This window comes from Phascolarctos cinereus, unplaced genomic scaffold (assembly GCF_003287225.1).
Source record: "Phascolarctos cinereus isolate Bilbo 61053 unplaced genomic scaffold, phaCin_HiC Scaffold_2;HRSCAF=192, whole genome shotgun sequence".
Lineage (NCBI taxonomy): Eukaryota > Metazoa > Chordata > Mammalia > Diprotodontia > Phascolarctidae > Phascolarctos > Phascolarctos cinereus.
In genome coordinates this window covers 135883123-135906477 of record NW_027555625.1, presented here as the reverse complement: position 1 = coordinate 135906477, position 23355 = coordinate 135883123, and the positions used below count along the sequence as shown (strand labels likewise).

The 23355-nt window shown below is 36.0% G+C and overlaps 1 protein-coding gene across 1 annotated transcript in view; it reads right to left on the bottom strand.

Annotated features, from left to right (window-relative positions):
* The window catches only part of HOOK3 (hook microtubule tethering protein 3), a 106923-nt gene that overhangs the window by 43234 nt on the left and 40334 nt on the right, over positions 1-23355 (bottom strand). The window contains 4 exon segments of the mRNA XM_020969613.2: positions 2116-2279; positions 3837-3920; positions 14399-14461; positions 15406-15473. Coding sequence (XP_020825272.1) covers positions 2116-2279; positions 3837-3920; positions 14399-14461; positions 15406-15473 — 379 coding nt within the window.

Sequence of the window (23355 nt, the reverse complement as noted above, 5' to 3'; positions counted from 1 at the left end):
ACTGGAGGGTGGGGCACTGAATTCCCAAAGCTCTCCTTTAAAGATGGCTGGAAACTGGCCTTTTTCAGCTTACTGTCCAATTTCCATCAGCAGCTCTGCTTGGTTTGAACTCTCAAGAACATCATATTCTCTGGGATCTAACCACTCCACCCCCTTCCTCCACCTCTTGTCTTTCTAGTTTCTTTCTGTGCATCTTCTTCCATTAGATATTCAGTTTCTTGAAGGCAGGGATTGTCTTTTTTATTGTTATTTGATTCACCAGTGCTTAGTACAGTAGCTGGCACATTGGTGCTTAATAAATGTCTATTAAATTAAAGAGATTAAGAAGAGACTTTAGGTAATCAGTCCAACTCTATAATTTCAAAGAAGAGGAAACTGAGGCCCAGAGAGGTTAAATGTCTTACCTAAAGTCACACAGTAAGTAGCAGAATTAATGTATGAACATGAGTGCTTTGACTAAAAATCCAGGGCTCTTTCCAATGTACCATGCTGCCTCTCAATCACACTTTTTTGTGTACATACCATTTTACCCTATCTTTCAATCTCTACTAAAAAATTGCAAGTTTTGTAGATTGTAAAACAAGTCCAGGAAATGCCATTTGAATCTTCAGAGCTCCACACAGTGTCTTACATAAATTACATGCTTAATAAATGTTTGTTGAATTGAACTAAATTCAGTTTGGTTGGGATGTATAATATAGTAGAGAATCTGGAAGAAGAAAAGGCTGAAAAAGAGCTTACTGTCATACTGATTGCTAAGAGCAAGAAATTCTTTTAGGAATCGAAGTGAAATGTAACAGTTCCCAAAAGGATAAGGAAGAAAGGAGATAGCCCATTCTTTAATGGGACCTTGATGGATGCTGTTATTGTAAACAATGGCAACCTGAAAACATATCATACATGCCAGATTTTACATACCTATGTCCTGGTGTCAGGGCCAATAAAACTACTACAATACTCTCATTAACATTGGTCTTTATAGCACTATATCCTTCTGATTATTGCATAAGGATATGGTTTTGCTTTCTAGAATTATGTGGCAGCAAATACTTCCTTACTCTGAGAAATATAAATGAATACCGTTTGCTACTGAATATATACATTTATAGATAGCTGTATTAAAAAGTGCTGTATTTATCTCCTTCTTAAAATATTTATATTTTGGAAGTTTCTCATTTTTGGAAAATGAATTAGCATTTCATATTAAAAATCCCATGGAAAACTCTCTATAAGCCCTTAATAATTCCTCACTTGAGAGAATAATTCCAGATCATTCTGCTGGCTTGCCTCCCTTGCTTTTTGCTTTCACCTCTAAAACTGAGACAAGGTCTCTTTTGTTTTCTCAATAATAACCTCATGGATAATGTATTCTTATGAACCCAAACAACTCCCCGGCACCTTGCTTCACAGACAGGACCCTCCAATGTTTCTGTGATTAGTTAAACTTGAGTGACTTAAAGAACATACCTTTCTCATACCCTCATTCACCCTTAACAAATCACTGCGCTCAAAGATTCCCAAGTGTAGCTCTGGAAGAGGAGGCTGCAGACTATACCCTTTTCCCTACGAATTGCTGTTCTAGAAAGTCCCAAAAGAAAGGACCATCTCTAATGGCCATCAGAGATAAGCCTTCTCCTATACAAAATGAGAAAGCTGGGAAGTCATCTTTTGGACTGCCATATCACCCCAATCTGTGGAACTGCTATACTAGCACCCCAATCCACATGCATATTTGAAGGACTGTAACATTCCACTCCTATCCCCTGATATCTGTGAATATAAATAGTTTTAAATAAATCTCCTTTGGTACGTAAGTCTTGTATAAGAATTTCCTTTCCCTCTCATTACTGTTGACATTTGAATTACAAGACAATAACTCATATGGAGAGATATTAGAAACTAGGGAAACTTTATTTGAACTGCTGAAGTGACCCTAATTGTGTCCTATACCTTCTCTTATTATATGTGCTCTCTTCCTCCTCTAAATTCCTATAACATCACCTGTACTATTCATATATCAATTATCATACATTACTTATCAAAAACTCCCTACAGAGATAAAAATCTTGAGTCTGGTCAAATAAATACCCCTGCCCTCCCCATTTTTTTTTTTACCTGAATGTTTCCTCTTGGAGCTGCTCTAATTGAGTTTGTAGCTGAAGATGTCTTCGGCCAGCTGGACTGTTGGGATCTTCTATTGAATCAGATTGGTTTAATCTTTCCATTAATATCTGATTTTCTGCAAGTAAACTACTTTTTTCTTCCTGCAATGCTGCAACCTATTAAAGTGAAAAGGATGACAGATATAAATTTCAAATATAGCGTCATTATGATAATATGGTGAGAAGACTGAAGAATATGTCATATCAGGATAGACTGAATGAACCAGATATTAGCCCAGGAGAAGAATATATTTAAGAGGGGATATTACAGCTTTTATAAAGAAACTGAAACTGAGAGGTTAAATAATTTGTCCAGGGTCACACACCTAGTTATTGTTAATGAGGTCCAGCCTGGATCTGAACTCGAGTCTTCACTAAGTCTAAAGCGTCTTCCATTATCCTATATGACTATTTGAGTTACTCTGTGACTCTCTGCTGTCATTGTAAAGGCTTAGACATGTTAGGAAGTTTTGATTTTTTGTTTTTTGGCAATGGAGTTAAGTGACTTGCCCAGGGTCACACAGCTAGTATCATGTCTGAGAGCAGATTTGGACTCATGTCTTCCTGACTCCAGGGCTGGTGTTCTATCCACTGCACCACTTAGCTGCCCAACTATATGGTTATTTTGAAGACCACTTATGAAGCTTTTTCATCACTACTGCAGTAGCGTTAATTACCAGTAACGCTGAGACTAATTTTGAAGATCAGTGTTAATGGAGTAGTTCAGTTAATGTAGTAGTAGCCATGTGGCTTGGTGGATAGAGTGTAGACTTAGAATCAGGAAGACCTGAGTTCAAGTCATGTTTCAGAAAATTTATTAGCTATGTGAATGTAGGCAAGTCGTTTAGCCTTCCTAGGTTTCAGTTTCCTTACCTGTAAAATGGGAATAATAACACATATATCTTAGGGTTACTGTGAGAGTGAAATGAGATAATATATTTAAAGTACTACATAAATGGTAGTTATTATTATTATTTTAAATCTCAGCAGAAAAAGTGGAATGAGGGATACTACACACACACACCACACACACACACACACACTCCTTACAACTATGTAAACAGTTGTAAGGAATATGTACACTGGGTAAACACCCTGTGGAAGATTTAGACACGAGTCATATGCAGTGAGAAGGCATGTGGAAAGAGCCTGCAATATATCCATATGAACATATGATATATAATCACAACCAAGTCTGCATACTTAAATACAGAACTTTTTATTGAATAACTAAATAAGCAGAGTACAAGGTGGGGAGGATTTCATTCCATTGAAGCAGAAATGCCTTATCCCAGGGAAAGAAAGGAAAAAAGCACATTACACAGGCTTAAGACTGCCAATCATAGTGTCTCAAAGTTGGAAGAGACTTCAGAAGTCATGTAGTCAAACCTAATCCTGAATGAGAAACTCTTCTACGCTATACACAAGTGGTTCCTGAGGCTTTGCTTGATGACCTCCAGTGTGAACACTAGAGAGGGAGAACCCATGATTCCCTGAGACAGCACAGTCTATTTCTGGATACCTCTACTTGTTAGGAAGTTTTTCCTAACATTAAACCTAAAGCAAACTTTTAGCAACTTCCACCCAATGATGATTGGGGTTAATTTAAAGTGTTGCCACAATCTTCTCACAAAGGTTGATCATGCACCCCCCCTCCCCCAGCAGACTCCTTACCTGCATGTCTAATTCATGGCACCTCTGTGCAATCTCTTCTTTTGCTGCCAAAGCTTCATTCAGTTCCTCTGTAGTTTTCTTCAACTAGTTAAACACAAAGATGAAAAAAAAATACATAATCAATTATTAGACAGAATCAAATGGAGTAAATTGTGGGATGCAAAACAGTCCTCTACAAGAAATGTTTTCCTCCACATTTCTAAAATTAAACCAATTCTTTGCAATAATCAAAAGAATTTATAAGTTTAATTATTTTATTTGGGATTAAGTCTCATTTTTTCCTACCCTCAATCTTATATCAACTTTCTAATGAATCTTTTTTGTATTAAAATCATTCAGATCTTAATTTGCTTTTATTCTGATAATAAAAACATAATAGGACATTTCTGAATTATGTGTCATATTTACTTACACTGCAGTGAAGTCAAAACTACAAAAATAAAATTATACTAAAGGCATTTTATTCTATCCACTCAAGTATCTGTGGAAGTATAGCCCTGTACTCAACATACAAACAAAACATGAGAAACTGTCTAAAATGAAGCAATATCAACAATAGCTCAAGTTTACATTATAAAATCAAGCCTACAATGTGTGTATTTTCCTTGAAGAAACACTCAGAATGTGATGAAGAAAATAACAATGAAGACGGGAAGACCTAGGGATAGGAAGCAGAAGGCAAGAAGACAAAAAAGCAAATCATAACTAATTCCACCTCTCCCTAAGTCAATTTACTTTGTCCGTCTCACTTTTCTTGCCTATTCCGAAGGTGCTAAGTGCTTTCAAATAATGTAAAACAAGGAATCTTGTTATAATTTTTGTTTGTTTAGACCTTATTAAAGATTTCGGACCCTAGCTCCAACTTGGAACATCTTGGGGTGAAAACGTGATTAGCAAAGGAATACCTTCCTTTACTGACAAAGCAGTAAAACACTCAAGCACATGAATGTCCACTATTTCTTTGTACAGATATGAAACAAGTCAGAAAGACCTGAGTTTAAATCCTATCTCAGTCACCAAGTATCTCTGTGAAGCCGGGCAAGGCATTTACTTTGTTCTGTATTTTTTTAATCTATAAAATGGTGATAATAATAATACTTGCCTCACAAGGTTGTGGTGAGGATCAAATAACATAATATAAAGTGCTTTAAAAATACTAACTACTATCATTATCCTTTGAGATTAAGAACTTGGCTAAATATTGCTAGAATTGTTTTAAAAGTCTCTATTATTTCTTAGAGCTTAAAAGTAAAGCCAATCTCTGTGTGCTTCATTTCTTTCTCTCTCTCTCTTTTTTTGGGGGGGGAGGGGGCAGGCTATTGGGGTTAAGTGACTTGCCCAGGATCTCACAGCTATTATGTGTCTGAGGCCAAATTTGAACTCAGGTCCTCCTGGCTCCAGGGCTGGTACTCTATCCACTTCACCATCTAGCTGTCTCATGCTTCCATTTTTTCAAAGGAGGAAATCAATGATCTCTGGAAAGTGTTTAATCCTATTTTATTAATGAAAGAATTCTCCAATTTGTTGTCAAATCTTGAAATTTCTTTCTCGACAACATCTTAGGTGGGCTCCCTTCTCTACTCACACAGTTACCACCTTATTTCAGGACATAACTACCTCTCCCCTGCATTATTTCCTTAGTCTTCTAACTGGTTTCCTTGTTTCAAGTACCTCCCCACCCTAATTCATGCTCTGGCCATGTCACTATTTAATAAAATCCAGGGGCTCCCTATAACCTAAAAGATCAAAGATAAAGTCCTGTGGCATATAAAATCCCTCACACCAAAATGCTCTCCCTTCTGCCATTTAATTTCCCTGGTTTTTCTTAAAACTCAGCTTAAATTTCTCCTGCAGAAGGTCTTTGTGGCACTACTTCTCCTTTCCCAGCTGTGAGTGGCTTCCCCTCTGAGCCTCTTTGCCCTCCCAAGTGAATTCTAGTCTAAATGGTCTTCTCTGTTCCCTATTACCTTGAACTTACTTGCCATTCACCTCAGATCTCAAAGAATTCCTTTCATCCCTCAAGACATAACTCAGATATTACCTTCCATGTAAAGTAATTTCTGATGCCCTTAACTGTTAGAGCCCACCCTCTCAGGTTGTCTTTTATTTAGCTAGATTATTTATTTTCTTGAAGTTTATTCAGTACATACTTGGAAGCTCTTTGTGAATAGGGATTGCTTGATGTTTCACTTATGTCCCCAAATAATTAGCACAGTGCCCAGGACAGTAGATGCTTAACACATGCTTGTTGACTGATTTACTCTGTGTGCTTCCCAGTAGCTGAACTGCTTTTGGTTTTCTATTACACCACTACCCCAGGTACTTCCCCTATACTTTTCAGCTTCCTTTGGTATAACTCTTGGATTGTAAATTCCTTGAGGGCAGGAATTATCACTCTTTTGTATGTGTACCTGTGTCCCCAGCACTTAGCACAGTAACTGACACATAGAAGACACTTAATAAATATCCCCAAGTCACCTTCTAAAAGTGAGCTGGTGATTTTAGAACTTTGCTGGCTGTTAGATATGAGGTTAAGACTCAGAGGTAGAAACAAGTTGTGGCTGCTCAACTTTAGGGAAAAGAATTTTTAAAATAATTTTCCATTCACATATGAAAATCTTAAAAATATAGTTAATAAACTTAGTAAAAAGATGAAGGCAATATTTCTTAAACATGATATTGCTTAAAGCTTACTTGTTTCTCTCAATGAGTTTGTCTTTCCTTAATGCTGAGTAGAACCTGCTCTATATTCCTCCTTTCTCTTTGCCTTGATCTTTAGTTAATTGGCCTCTTTGGGTACTCTCCCAAAGCAAAATGCAACATGTAATATTCACTTATAGCTCAGAAAGAGAAATCATAAGGGACTTATTAAAGTTGAACTGTATACATTCCTACATAGAAAGTTGATACTTGTAACTCATGAGACCTTTCTCAGTATCAAGGTAGTTGGAGGGAATATATATACACAAGAGGGCACAGGGTGAGTTGAAAATGAAGGGATGATATCCAAAAAAATAAAATTAAGGAGTGAGAGAGAGGAATGTACTGGGAGAAGGAGAAAGGGATAGGTACAATGGGGTAAATTATCTCACATAAAAGAGGTAAGAAAAAGCTTTTACAGTGGAGGGGAAGAGGGAGGTGAGAGGGAATGAGTGAAGCTTACTCTCATCAGATTTGGCTTAAGGAGGGAATAACATACACACTCAATTGGGTGTCTTACCCTACAGGAAAATAGGGGGGAAGGAGATAAAGAGAGGGGAATGATAGAAGGGAAGGCAGTTTAGGGGAAGGGTGTAATCAGAAGCAAACACCTTTGAGGAGGGACAACGTCAAAGGAGAGAATAGAATAAACAGAGGGCAGGACAGGATGGAGGGGAAATATAGTTAGTCTTTCACAACATGACTATTATGAAGTGTTCTGTATGACTACACATGTATAATCTACATGGAATTGCTGGCCTTCTCAATGAGGGTGGGTGGGGAGGGAGGGAGAGAATTTGGAACTCAAAGTTTTAAAAATGAACATTAAAAATTGTTTTTAACATGCAAATGGGAAATAAGATACACAGGTGATGGGGTATGGAAATCTATCCTGCCCTACAGGAAAATTGAAGGGGAAAGGGTGTGAAAGAAGGAAGGACAGATTGTGCAAAGGGGTAATCAAATGTATGCTGTCTTGGGGTCGGGGGAGGGGAGAGATGGGGAGAACATTTTGGAATTCAAAATCTTGTGGAAGTGAATGTTGAAAACTAAAAATTAATTAAAATTTAAAAAGTTAAAAAATAATAGAGCTGGCCAAACAGAAGCTAATGACCCTATGAAACACCAAGAAATAATAAAACAAAGTCCAAAAAAAGGAAAAAAATAGAAGAAAATGTGAAGTATTTCATAGGAAAAACAACTGACCTGGAAAACAGATCAAGGAGAGAGAATTTAAGCATTACTGGACTAATTACAAACCATAAGCAAAAAAGGAACTTGAGACATAAATTTTCAAGAAATTACTAAAGGAAACTGCCTAGATCTCTTAGGCAAAGTAGAAATTGAAAGAACATGCCTGTCACCTCCTGAAACCTCAAAATAAGTTGTTGTTTTTTTCCCCTCAAGAAATATAAATGCCAAAATCCAGAGCTCTTATCAGGTCAAAGAAAAACTTAGGCAAGGAGCCAGAACAATTCAAGTATCAAGTAGTGAACATCAGGCTAACACAAGATTTACCAGCCACCACTATATAGGAGTAGAGAGCTTGGAACACAGTATTCCAAAAGGCAAAAGATATAGGCTTAGAATCAAGAATAACCTACCCAGCAAAACGGAATTAAATACTGCAGGAGAAAAAAAATGGAGCTTTAATCGTTAATAAAATGGAGAACCTGCAAGCATTCCTGATGAAAAGACAAGAATTGAGTAAAAATTCAATATACAAATAGGAGTCAAGAAAAAATTAAAAGGTAAACGTGAGTGAGAAGTAGTAAGTGATTAAATTGTTTATATTCTTATATGAGTAGATGATGCATGTAGTTTCACAGAACTCTATCATCATCACATATTATAGAGGGAGTCTAATTAGACAAAGGGCCTTTGAGTGACTGATATATTTTGATGAACACAAAAAGAAGAATTAAACAGCAGGGAAGAAGAACACGTTGGGAGAAGGAGGAAGAGAAAGAGAGAAAAGAAGAAATAATCTCACATAAATAGGGTGTGTAAAGAGGAATTTATACAAGAGATGGTAATGGGGGAGCAGGCAACACTTGACCTCATGCACTCTTATGTGAAGTGGTTAAAGGAGGGAAGACTATATGGGCATAAGGACGAGGGAGAAGGAGTAAAAAGAACAGATTAAAGGAGAGAGAAGCAAAATAGACTCTTAAAGGGAGAGGAGGAAAAAGAGAGAAGGAAAAGTATAAGAGAATAGGATGGAGGGAAATACACAGTTAGCAATGATATGATTCACTCATAAAACAGAATAGCCAAATGGATTAGAAAACAGAATTCAACAATATGTTGTATATAAGAAACACACCTGAAGGATATACTTAATTAAATTAAGGGGCTGGAGTAGAATCTATTATACATGAGGTGAAGCAAAAAAAGTGAGAGGCAGCAATCATGATCTCAGACAAAGTAAAAGCAAAAACTAACCTAATTAAAATAGATAAACAAGGAAACTTCATTTTGCTAAAAGGCACCACATAAAATAAATACTGATATTAAGTTAATATCAATATTATTACAAAAACTAGTAATATAATCAATATCATATTGATATCAATATTCTCAATTAACATAAATGAGATTAATATTAAACACATGTGTACCAAATGGTACAGCATTTAAATTCTTAAAGGAAAAGCTAAATGAGTTGTGAGAGGAAAAAGACAGTAAAACTATAATAGTGAGGGCCTCAATTTGTTTCTCTCAGACTCAAACTCCTTTGCTTACAGAGACATACTAAGTAGTGAACTGAGGTAGTAGTCTTGCCACTCAGCAACTTTTCAAAATCTTAGATTTTTAATATTATTTTAGGCTGTTTTTTAAGATTTCTAATCTCTCTTGGTTCAATTATTCCCTTAGTTTTCTTAGGAGTGCAAACACAAGCCTTTAGTAAAAATGAATTATAGTCTGTATAGAGAAATAACATTTTAAAATCTGCCTTAAATATAGTTCATAATATGTAGTTAATTTAAGTAAGTTTAAAAAATTATTTGAGAATTTAAGGGGGAATTCTACTAATCATCTTGAAATGACCAGGGACACAACCTTAGAAAACCAGGTATGGGGATCATTACTCTAAAGTGAGGTGCTCAAATGACCACAATGAAGCAATCTGCACAAAATGCAATCAAGATAATAAAAAAAAAGTTTTCCTTTTTTTTTTTTTAAACAATGAAAGTGGAAAGCAAGACAGATTGCAGAAATTTTTTTTCCTTTAATTGGGTTACTATTCGTAGCATCTGTAAATTATAAGCTTTATTTATGTAGTTTTAAAATTAGATTTACTCTCACATACAAGGCTCTTCTTACCCCATATATAGCTAACAGACCATTTCCAAATGCATTTCTGATTCAATAACTTTCTCTTAGGTAAAGAAATAGTCAACTAATCCCTTTTTGTGGTCCAATGTAGAATTTTTTATGTGATTTTGATGAGCTCCTGATTTATATGGCAGTCAGTGAAACCTGATAAAGTATTTTTCCAACAAACTCAATTTTTAATCTCAATTCGAGAGTACTGAACTATATATGGTAACAAGCTTGGTTCTCATGAACTTATAAAGAAGTTTCTTGAATGCCCATAAATATTGGATTGCATGTAATCATGGTACAAGGCACAAATATCCTGATTAAGAACCATGTCTTCTATATCACAAAAGAGCAGGAAGGAATATGGAAAATGTTCTTTGAAATAATATACTAATATTTCATCACTCTAGAGACTAGAGATACTCTAAAGAGGTAACCATGTCTTTTTGAACAGACCCATTCCAGTGAGATTTCTGTTTAAAGAAGTTCTTTTGAGTTAATTCTTGGGTATGGCATTGTTTATATCACTCAGGAGTTCTGTGTTATAATTTAAAAGTCAAGACTTTAATAATCTTCTTTACCACTGAAAAAGAAGGCATCTGCTTCAGTGGCATTCATATTTTTCTTTTCCTCAGGGCTTCTACAAGTTTTTTTTCTTTTTCAGCAGACATTTTGCTGGCTTATGCTACGTTACCCTTCGTCTCCTCAGATCTCCATTTTAAAAATAAGAATCATAAAACTTTGTCAGAGCTCCTAAGACATGTCATTAGAAAATTAATGTTCCAAAGAGTTATCTGAAATGCTAAGGTACAATATTATACATATTTATGATTTTGCAACTTCTCAGTTGAACCCCAAAAGCTTAACTCCAGGGAGAACTCAATTTAGTGCATTCTTTTTTTTTTTCTTTTAGGCAATTGGGGTTAAGTGACTTGCCCAGCGTCACACAGCTAGTACGTGTCAAGTGTTTGGTCTGAGGCCGCATTTGAACTCAGGTCCTCCTGACTTCAGGGCCGGCGCTCTATCCACCGCGCCACCTAGCTGCCCCTTTTTAGTGTATTCTTGAAGCACCTTCTTTGATACTTATGGAGATTATCCTTGAACATATCAATTTATATAGTTATAAGTTTTAGCTGCTCACAACTACCTTACTTAAGCTAGTTTATCAAGGTTTTCAATGTCTGCTAGTTGACAGGAAATGATGAATGTCTTCTCGGTCATACTGTAGTTTTCAGCACTGTCATTCTGAATGACTAGAAACTAATTAGTTGATGTCAGAACAGGATTTTCAGCAATCATACTTCAGTATATTATTTGATATTCTCTGAAGGAATTTGGGAGATAAGGGAGTTGTGCTTCACAAACTCACTGCCACACTCAATAGTTCGAAGAGTATCTTTTGTACATCTCACATCCAAACTAATCATGATGATGCTTCAAGAACATCAGATGTTCTTGATGGTGTCCCTGGTTACAGACATCTTTTGTACAAGTAAGTATATGTCTTCAAGCCACTGAGATGCATCTGCTCCTATATTCTTTAAAAGACAGGGAAGACAAAAACAAAAAACAAAACAAAACAACAACAAAAAAAACAGGAAAAAAACAAACACAATCCAAAAACAACATTCAAAAAAATCTACCTACAGGACCAAAAATACAATGCCAAAGAGGATTGTGAAAAGTGTCTTAAAAACAAGTAAAATAACTTCAAAACACCAATGAGAATCAAATAAGGCGATCCTGAAGATGCATGTTCCACAAAAGAAGGAAAAAAAACATGAAAAAGAATTTCAAAACTACAAGGGGAAACACTGAAATAACAAATAAGAATTCGCTAGGAATGTTAATGAGCATCTATAAATATTCTCACCACAGTAAAGAGCAACAATCCTTAAGATCAAAGAAAAGAGCTCCTGGAGGTAGCAGGGATGATTAGACTAAGGTGACCATGACCACTGTTAAGATAATTTATAGTGAGAATTCCTGTTCAGATACAGGCTAGACTAACAGGCATCTGACATATCTTCCAAGTAAGATTCTTATTTTATGACTAAAAGCCAAATACTCAAAAATATAAACTTAGAGCTGTAACACCTTGTGGAAGAAAGTTTAATTTAAATTTTTAAAAAATTTAATTTCAATGAGATGTGATCACAATGCTCTTTGGAAGCAGATAAAAAGTTTTCTGTTCATTCAGAATACTGCAAAATCATTTCAGGAATATAAATTCTCTTCTTTAATCCTTGTATTTCCCTCCTATTTGTCTTGGTTTAGATTTAAGCCACAGAGAAATTATAGCGGTGTTAAATCAAGTGTTTGGAATTAGCTCACTTCAAAGTGTGTTGTTTTGTTCTTGATATCTGCATCTCGGCAATACTTATGTTCTACAAACAAGTCCTTCCACCACATGTTCCTTTGAGGTTTGGCAGTGGGATGAGACTAGGAGGTTGATACTGAAACTATTGGATCTGAATTAAATGGCTTGGAAATCCCTGGAAAAAAAAATCTATTTTGGTCCTTTAAAAACCAGGCTGATCCTCAAATATCTTTCACCTTTGCTAATGAAAAGTTAACTTAAATCATAAAGGAAAATGGGCTAAACAAGTGATTAAGCAGAACCAAAAATGAGTTGCTTAACTTTGCCTTTTTTCTATGTATTAATTTCTCTCCTTACATACAGTTTCAATGTTATTTGCACCAGATTCAATCATTCCAGAACAGCAAAAGGAAACTGTCAAAAGAACTTGGAAAAGTAATAACTCTAGATATCTTTACACATGGAGACAAGCTGCAGCATGTATATTATGAAGCCTGGCATTCATGAAGCTCCTAGAATTCATGTCTGCCACACTTTAAATCAGAAATAACGACTGCCAAAAGCACATTGAGTGAAAGAGTTAGAAAATAAGAGTTCAGAGTATGGAAAAATGCTTTTTTCATGAGATTTTTATAATAGAGAGATGTGGCCAGACCAAGAAACTCCCAAATGTCAACATAGAGGACTTAGTCCCAGTGGTTAGGTTGGCCTCACTGCTTGCCACAAATGGTTTCAAAAAAGAGAGGGCTCATCTACTTTGTTAGAGAGGAAAGACTCAGGAGTGTGAAGTAATACTTCATATTTAGAGAAGTGAAATATTTCAAACGAAATATGCTATGTTACTTTTAATTTTTATTCTACATACATTATTAAAGCCAAAATAAAATGTTTTCATTTAACAGATCTCTAATGAAATGTAAACTTTCTGAAATTTCTGATAAAACCGACACAAATATAATACCTTATGATTTTCTGTATATGACTGAGAGCTTTTCCTTGGAGGTGGTGGTACAAACAGTAGAAGTGGAATGGGAAAGGGTAAGGGTAAGGCAGCACACAAAGTGAAATAAATATTCTGAAAATATAGTATAGAAGCTTCACATACTATTAATATGACTTTTAAAAAAATCTGTATAAGTGTATTTATTTAAAAATACCCAAGTAAAAACAGTTAAATGAGAAAATTATTAAAAACTACAAAAAAATTCCTTATAACCCTTTGAGAATCTCTATAGTATTCTTTCAAATTATAGCTATTATAGTGCAGGCTATGTCTCCTGAGAGATGATTAACAACTCCATCTAGAAGTATGAGGAGAGAAAAAACCCACTAAATTGTTGGCAAAAAAGTTATTCAAAATCAAGGTAAAATGAACCTGAACACAATTCAAACTATAAAAGTTGATGGGTAAATGTGATTTAAGTTTTCAAAGAACTTTTCAGGTACATACCAATTGTCTAAGTGAAGTAGATCTGTACTTAAGATTATAAAGGGATGAACTACTTGAAACAAAATAACACAAAGTGAAAACTTTAACCCTAGACTGCGGTTAACAAGAGTTAACCTATTTTTAAGGTAGATTATGCCAGGCAAGCAGATGGTCACACTCAATTATAGATACATAACATCTAATAAAAAATTGCTTTTGTTTACTGTAATAAAGACACACCAATCTTAATTCTGAAGCTACATCGTCTAGGGTTAGAGAACTTTACAGATCCATTACGTAAAGAGTTCCTCACTTTCCCCCAAAGTAAACTTTTTTTCTATTTTTTTTTTTTGCGAGGCAATTGGGGTTAAGTGACTTGCCCAGGGTAACACAGCTGTTAAATATCAAGTGTTTGGTCTGAGACCAGATTTAAACTCAGGTCCTCCTGACTCCAGGTCCAGTGTTCTATCCACTACACCATCTAGCTGCCTCTCAAAGTAAATTTTTTGTCAGAGAAGAAAAAAAACCTGAAGACTAAAGTGTGGCACAGTAAGAGAAGACTGAACCTGAGGTCAGAGGACCTGGTCACGGTTCTGTCACTAGCTGATGTGCTCAGTAGGCACATTTCACCTTTGTGAAACACAGATCTCTCATCTGTAACGTGAGAAGAATAATTCACACGGTTGTAAATATCAAGGGAAAGAGTATCATGTCTTGCAGTTTACAAAGTGTCTATTTATGCTAGCTACCACTATCACTGAAAAGACAACACCTCATGTTAGGTACCTGGCGGTCAAGGTCAACATAGGCATCATTTCCAAGAGAAACTGGAGATTCCTTGCTCATCAGCTGAAATGAAGATGACAAAGATTTCACTTGAGGAATAATATTAAGAAAGAGAACAAGAAATAATAAGAAATGTATTCTCATACCATTCTAGGTGCTATATTACAAGCACAAGTAACTGAACACTACCATAATTAAGATTAGAATACAAATAAAATGTAAACAGAAACTTTTTACTATTTACTATTATTTGTCTAGTGATACATGCTTTTCACAATGGGTCCAGGTACATGACTTAAATCTAAAAGCAGTCTAAAATACAGAATTGGCTTCTAGTATAGCCTCAGTCATAGTATTCCAATGACTTCATTATTTTTTTCAAAAATTTTTACTTAGTATTTTATTTCTCTCCAATTACATGTAAAAGCAATTTTAGCCAACATAATTTATTCTTATAACGAAACAAGAAATTCATTAAGTTAAAAACTACTAAATTCAGTTATTATGTCCATTTAGGAACCAAAACAGAGGGAAGGAAATACAAAATAACAGCCAAATTAAATGCCATAGATTGTTATTTTTTTAAAGATAGCTTTAATTTCTGAAGTAAAAATAAGCTAGGTAAAATATAATTTTAAGATCATCTAAGAAGTAAAAGTACCTTTTTAGATACTTCTAATGCTTACTTTTCCTTCAAATTACTTTATACTTCCTTGTTTACATGCTGCATTCAATAAAATTAAAGTTTCCTGAAGGCAGAGGCTATGTCATTTTTCTTTGTATCCTGAAAGTCTAGCCTAATGCCTCTCCTATAATAAGTACATGATAAATGTTCACTGAATGGGAACAATTAAAAACATTCTCCAATAATGGGGTAACAGAACCTAATTATTTCATTTCCATTTCTATTATTTAGAATAATGCACATCCTTTAGAATATTTCTATACCCAATTCTAGTTAATGCTGAAGTGTGAAAAATATGAAAAGCAAAAGGTTCAATACATACCTCTTGAATGGCCGTCATGACAACATGCTGAACAGACTCTTCCATCACCATAATGGCCTGGATGTACTCTGAAAAGAAGAACGCTCTGGAATGTCACTGTTCAAATTAAGAACTCTTAAGAGACTGAAGACTAATACCTCATGCATATGTTGACAAACGTTTCTTTTTGCTTTAGGTTCTTCTTAGGGAATTCTCAAGTATACATACTTGGCTAATGGGATCTGTATAAAGGTAAGGCCCAAATTTCACATATGTCTTTCAAACCACAAAATAATTTTCTTCTTTTTCTTACCACATAAGGTCAGTTTATGGCAGGGGTGGGGAACCTGTAGCATTGAGGCCACATGCGGCCCTCTAAGTCCTCAAGTGTGGCTCTTTCACTGAATCCAAACTTCACAGAACAAATCCCCTTAAAAAAAGGATTTGTTCTATAGAACTTGGACTCAGTTCAAAGGGCTACACTTGAGGAACCAGAGGGCCACATGTGGCCTTGAGGCTGCAGGTTCCCTACCCCTGGTAGACTATGGACAACTTTTAGTGAGAGTTGGCTTATGTGACAATGTGGGAAAAATACTTACAATAGGGTTGATCAGACTCTATATCAATCTCCCTTAAAAATTGAAAATGCTGCTTTATATTTGTCTATGTTGTGTTGTTCAAAATTAGGTTTACAAAAATGCATGTGGACGAAAGGTATTTGGTCCCATACTTATTTATTTTTCATTTACTTTACCCTAAAAAACGTTAAAGACCTAAGAAACTTAGAATAGCTTTTAAAGCAGGGTCATTTAAGTGATGCAAGCAAAACGGTTGATATATAGCCAGTGGCCTCTAGGGGGCAGGCATTTCATAGAAATGGAATTGAAACTGGTATGCCCAATAATTCCAAGTGAAAACAGATTTGTCAGTTCCAAGACTGCTACTACTAACAGAGAGTCATTCCTTGACTATCAGCAATGGCAGCCTTAAGACTACTTATTGCAAAAGCAGTGAGACTGGTTTTATACATTTTGAGCTTAATATGACAGTATTGGTGGCAAGCCTGAAATGACAGTAAGACCTAATTTTCAAAGTTGTTTTTTTTTTCTCTATAATTCTCTTAAGTTATTTAATAAGAAAATTTAAGCTCAAGGCTTGCTTTAAGGTCATTTAGATAATATGCTAATGGATATTACAGCAGATAATGGTTTACTGGCTTGGAGGCTTTAACTGTGAAAGAAATGAGTTTAAATTGTGGAAAACAGGTTTATAACAAGATATAATAATCTCCTATTATAAGACCTGTTAAACAACTCAAATAGTTGTCAAATGGGTGAAGTTCTAATCAGTTTGGGCCATCATAAGGGTAGCCATTTGCAAAAGCCTAAATTACAAACAATAACAAAAAATCCAGCTATCATTCTTATGATCCAACGTAACATAGTAGCATTTCAGGTTAGAGTTAAAGCTTCTAGTTTAATAAAATATCTTATAATGAAAGCATTGTAACAAAAAACATGATGGTCCAATCAAATGAACATAAGCCCAAATCAGGCATTATCATTACGGCAATTTACAAAGTATTACAGACAACAGACACACAGCACTGTTTTTCATGAGCTGACCAGATTCTACCATGTCCTTTAAGTTTTGAGTTAAATACTTTTAAGAAGCAGCTCCTCATCATTGTTGAAACATACAACATTCAAAGGTATTAAATTCCAAGTCTAAATGTAGTGGGCATACCAAGAATAATGCTCCACAGACCTAAAAACAGAAGCAGCAATGACGGTGACAATGTACTAGGGGGAGATAATGATATTATACTGGAGAACAAGAGAAGAGAGGAAGAGAAGGTGACATTTGAGAGGGGAGGGTAGAAAGTTAGTAAGGTGTGAGAGGGGAAGCGTTAGTTAATAAGCGGTGTTGCCACGTCAAGGCCCTTCCCCGCGAACACCGTAAAATGCTAAATGAGAAAATGACCATGAGTATTACATTAATATATCATATTTTATTTTACAAACTTGTAAATCCAATGCTTCATTGTGAGATGTTGCATCGTAGCATGAGGGTGATCCTGTGTTCTTAAAGGTTTTCCCCACAAAAGTAAAAACTCTAGCACATTCTACCATTGAAGGGTCTTGAAGGATGTGCTCAGCAAAAAAATGATTTCCAGGGACCAGTCTAGCTAAATATGGAGAGGTTCATAGCCATTAGGCTTGGCCACTTGGTGAGGAATACCTTTGGCCAAGGAAAGCCATGAAACAAAAATAAAAATGTTCCTAGTCCTATGTAGGCTCCTTCTCAAGTGATGGTGGCAGTGGCAGAAAAGGGGCAGAGGTTAAGAATTCAGTTTTTAGATTGTGTAAATATTAACTTAGTTTTTATACTCTAAATGTGAGATCCTTGTCCAGTGACCAAGTATGCATACTACTGAAGAACTGAATTTCAGTCAACTTGGTATCCTCATTACATATGAAAACAAAAGGCAAAAGAAGTTACAGCTTAATGGATAGATGGCTCACAGGTTCTCCTTGGAGAGGGTAAATAAGGGAGCTGGCAGAAACGGTTTTATTCGATGTTCAAAAGAAAAACATTTGGTCATGAATTGCAAAGCTCATGATAAGTACTTGTATAAAAGAGCGCTATAAAAAATGGGTTATGTGCCAAGAGCTGTTAAAGCAGACAAGGAGGGAGAGAAATCATATGAAGAATTCTGTAAGACTCTCCAAATTTAATTAAGATCAACTTTAATACTCAATGACTTCAAGGCAAGGATGGGCAGAGACGGCAAAAACAAAACAAAACAAAAATACGCATACATAGGAAAAGATGGTTCAAAAGGTTTTGTTTTTTTGAAGAGAGGCCAATGGCTTTTATAGTATAACAAGAATACTTCCTTGAGAACAGAATGAGAAGGTGCTGGACACAGTAAGCACCAATTAATTTTAAAATTAAAGTGATTATGTTCTAATAGACAGGAAATGACTGGTTACCTATGGGAGAGAAGGTCACTTCTGAATCATATGTCTATGTAAATAAAGTCAGAACACTATCTTGTTGGAGCAAAGATAAAAATCAATATAAAACTCAGAGAGAAATAATAAAACTGAGATGAAAAGATTATGTGTAATTGAGCAAACACCAACATGATCTGATATCGAAGAAATGAAAAGAAAAAAAAAGACTGTAACACAAGTTATTTTCTAAGTTTAACTGACCCAATTAATTATCCCAAAACAGAGACAAAAGAAACTAACAACTGCCTCAGCCAAATACTTGATCTCCTTGCCATGCTGACAAATGTGGCAACCAAAGGCATAATCAGCTTAGAATACAACATGCTCTGTAAAATCTTGCGGAGAAAGATGGCACAGGGTTACAGGCAGTGTCATCTCACATGACAATAGGAAAGAGTTGCGAGAACAAGTTTAGAGAATGTTGTCAGCAGACCATCACTCAGAGAATCTGGAAGGTGACTGTGCCATGTATTGGCACTCCTACATCCACATCCCTCACAATGCCCTCAGGACAATTTTGCTTGGTTGGATACATGGCCAAGTTTTCTCTAAATCAGTGTAAATTTTGGCCTATCTAAACCAAGTCAATGAAAAATGTCTTGTAGAAATTATGCCACTGGATAGACAACTCATACAGGTGATCGAGTCATCAGTACGTATATCTGGGAAAGATACTATTTAAAGACAATGAGTGGGATTTAGAATTAAACAGAAAGAAAAGGATGAGCTAGATCCAGTCACACATGACCAACTGCCAACATGTCATCTGCTTCATGTCCTAAAGACATCTGAAACTCAAGCTACCCAAAGAAGCAGAACTCATCCTTCCCCACAAATTCTCCCCCTTTCTGAACTTCTGTATTACTGGCAAAGGCACCACCATCCTCCCAGTCACCTAAACTCTCAATTTTGGTACCGCTGATTTCTCACTCAAACAACCTGCATATCTAATCTGTCGCTAAGTCTTGTTTCTATCGTCACATCTTTTGCATGCATTCCTTTCCCCTTACATAGCTACCAACCTAGTAGAGGGCTTCATTGTTCCAAGTCTGGACCAGTGCAATAGCTTTCTGGTAGGTCTCCCTGTCTTGGGTTTCCCTCTACTCCTATATATCCTCCTCTCAGCTGCCAAAATGATTTCCTTAAGTTCAAGTTTGTCTACGTCACTCTTAACTCAATAAACTCCAGTGGCTTCTGATTACCTTCAGGATCAAACTTTGTTTGGCTTTTAAAGCCCTTCAAGATCCAGCCCTTTCAAGTTTGGGGGTCTTTTAATATTTCACTTCTGTCCACATATTCTATGATCCAGCAACACTGGCTTTCTGGCTGTTCCTCAAACGTGACACTCTAGGCCCTATTTCTCTACATTTTTGAAGCTTGCCCTACATGCCTGGAATGCTCTTCCAATTCACTTTAGCCTTTTGGCTTCCTTCAAGACTTGGTTCAAATTTCACCTTCTGTAGGAGGCCTTTCCTCATTATCCTCAATGCTAGCGTCTTTCTTTTGAGATTACCTCCCATTCACAAAATATTTATCTACCATGTGCCTTGTTATTTACATATTGTCTCTCCCATTAGAATGTATGCTCCTTGACAATAAAGACAGTTTTTCTATTTGTTTTGGACATGTTGAGTTTTAGATGCCTATGCCATTTAGTCCAAGATGTCCAAAAGGTAACTGGTTAGTTCAAAAGAGAGTCAAGGTTTAGATATACTGATCCTGGAAATCAACTGCATGGAATCCAGTGTCAAGGAACGTAAATGAAAGCCTGTAACATGTTAGGTGGATCCCCTGTTAAGAAACTGAGAACAAAGGGGCAGCTAAAGCACAGGCCCTGCAGTCAGGAGGACCGGAATTCAAATTTGGCCTCAGACACATGATACTTATTAGCTGTGTGACCCTAGGCAAGTCACTTAACCCCCACTGCCTCACCAAAAAAACCCCAAAACAAAACGAGATGGACAGGGCTTGAATACGATCTGCATCACTGGAGGAAGTACCTACATTGATGCAATAATAGGTTTACTAAAGTACTAGAAGTGCTTTATTCCAGAAAACTTTTCTAAGTATTTAAAATTTGTTGTAAAAGTCCATGTTTACTAGTTGTTTAGTAGAAAGTTAAAAAAACAATTTATTTATCAGGTATCAGAGAACATTCCATTTAAGTGGAATCTTATAAGTGCCAAAAGTTTTAGCACAGAAAAAGAGAAAATGCCTTAGATTGGGGTTCTGGTCCTGAATTGGCTACTTACTAGCATACCATTTTGGGGTAAGTCACATTATCTCTTTGGACCTCACTTCCCTCTTCTATAAAAATGGGGACTAGACCAGATGTTCTTTAATCTAAATTCTCATCCAGTCTTGACATTACGAATCTAAATCGTAAAATACACACTTACTTGCCTTCTTAAATAGATTGTATGGAACGTGATTTAACCTTTACTTGATAATCTGAGTCCACTGTTATGACCAATCACTGAACTGTAAAACAGCAGCTTTTCTGTTCTCCATACTTCTGTAACTGTCATTCTTATCACTCTTTTCTTTCTAATTTGCTGTGATATGAGGTACCAGATAACCAAGTTTATTAAATATATTTAAATTAAGAGTGAATAAACTCAGAATGGAAGCCCAAATATCTCTTCTGAAGAAAAACACAGAGCCTTCTGAAAAAAAATGCAGAGCCTCCAAATTTTAGTTGTCTTGGGAACTTTTTATTTAGTTCTTGTTTCTTGCTAAATTCCACACATACATCTTTCAGGTAAATAAGGTTTTCTGTACTGTATTCAATAAAAACTTGCAACATTCCTTTATATTTTTAGGCTGCTGGGTAATTTTTTTTAAACTGTCAGCACCACCAAACCTATATACCACTTAATTTCTATTTCATGGAAAAAAGCATATGAGATGCTCCTCTCACTATGAGAATATACTTATACAATTCAGTCTCTATTCCTTTATTAAAAACATTAACCCTAATACTTGATATTTCATTATTTAGTAAGCAGAACCTTATATTTCTGCAAACCATCAAAGGAATTAAGGAAGATCTCATCAAGGCTGTCTCAATCTCCTAGTGACAAACACTGCATAACCCTTCTGAGCTCGAAGAACTTTAAGAGAACTTTTAGAGTTAAATATTCTCAATCGTGGAATCATTTGCCTGTGGTAACAGGGTCTAGTGAATGGGAGAAGCAGAAAATAAATTCCCCAGTCTTAGAAACTTATCTGTAAGGGGCAGCTAGGTGGCACAGTGGATAGAGCACCAGCCCTGGAGTCAGGAGGACCTGAGTGCAAACCTGGCCTCAGACACTTGACACTTACTAGCTGTGTGACCCTGGGCAAGTCACTTAACCCCACTGCCTAGCCAGAAAAAAAAAAAGAAAGAAGAAACTTATCCATGAGTCGCTCCTTTGAGAAGTAGCAGGATTTACCCACACACGTTAGTGACACAGTGAAAGAAGAGCATTTTCTTTGAAGTAAGGGAATTTTGTACGTTGATTTTCTAATATGATTTGGATAGACAAAACTAGACAGAAAATTAGCATAGATGGAGAATACCAAATATGAAAGAAATCAGAATGCACTAGATAAGAAAAATTTTAAATATGTAAAAACAAAACTGAATGCAAAAGACCTAAAAGCAATGGCAAGAAAATGCCTTCACTTTATCAATGCTGATTGCAATCAAATTTATCGCCACTCTTTTGGGGGAAAAGGGAGGTCTAGACCTGTGAATTTATTTGTATAAGGAACGCCCACTTTGGATATTCTTTCTACCAATGAAATAAGCTGGGTCTTGATTACTATACCATTTTGTCTCTCATCATTCTAATACTCTTGTCACTAGAATTCTAGAACATATGTGCAGTACTAAAAAAGTGTGCTGGGTCAGAGGAAAAAAAGTTAGTGGGCTTACTTGTTTTATCCTAGTTTCCAAAGCAAAGTAAACCACAGTGAAACTGCGCTTACTTTATCACCTACTCACTCAACCTGCAATATACCTCTATCCCCATCATTCTAATGAAACTAAAATTTCAGAGCAGCTAGGTGGTGCAGTAGATAGAGCTCCAGCCTTGGAGTCAGGAGGACCTGAGTTCAAATCCAGCCTCAGACACTTGACACCCTGGACAAGTCACTTAACCCCAACTGCCTCACCAAAAAGCAAAAACCAACCAAAGGAAAAAAACCCCATAAAATTTCAGTATCTGCTAATGACCACTGTATATTTTCTAAATCCAATAGTCTTTTTCCTCATTTATCCTTGACCTTTTTGGAGTACTTGATGTGGGGATAAACCTTCGTCTTCCTGATAACTTTCCTCCTCTGGCCTTTATGACACCACCAACTCTGACTACTAGAAGTCTATTTTCTTACTTTCTTATTTTTCCCTAGTCCTTTAATGTGGGATTCCGCAAGATTCTGTACTTGGCCCTCTTTTTTTTTTAATCCACTCCCATGGATTCACTGATCACCTCTAAGCAGATAACTCTCATACCTGTATCTTTACCCATAATAATACCCCAGAGCTCCAGTCCCATATTTTCAACTGAGAGATGGAAACTTCTACCTGGATATTCACCAGTACCTCAAAAATTCCATGTGTTCAAAACTGAAATCATCCTCTGCACACCACAACCACCCCTTTCCACTAACTTTTCTACTTCTGCTGGTAGCACCACTATTCTCTTGTTTATCTAGGCTTTTAAACTTCAGACACATCATCTAGTCTTTCTTCCCTCTTATTTCTTACCTTTAATCAGGTGCCAATCCTTGGCATTTCTATTTCCACAATCTATTTCTCTCTCCCTTCCCTATACTTTCATACAAACTTCCTTGCTTCAGGTCTACTTAATATTTTGCCTGCCTAAATCATTTTTAACAGAACCTTAACTTGTCTCCTTGCCTCCAGTCTATCCATTCTCCATCTTATTCTTACCACTGTTACACT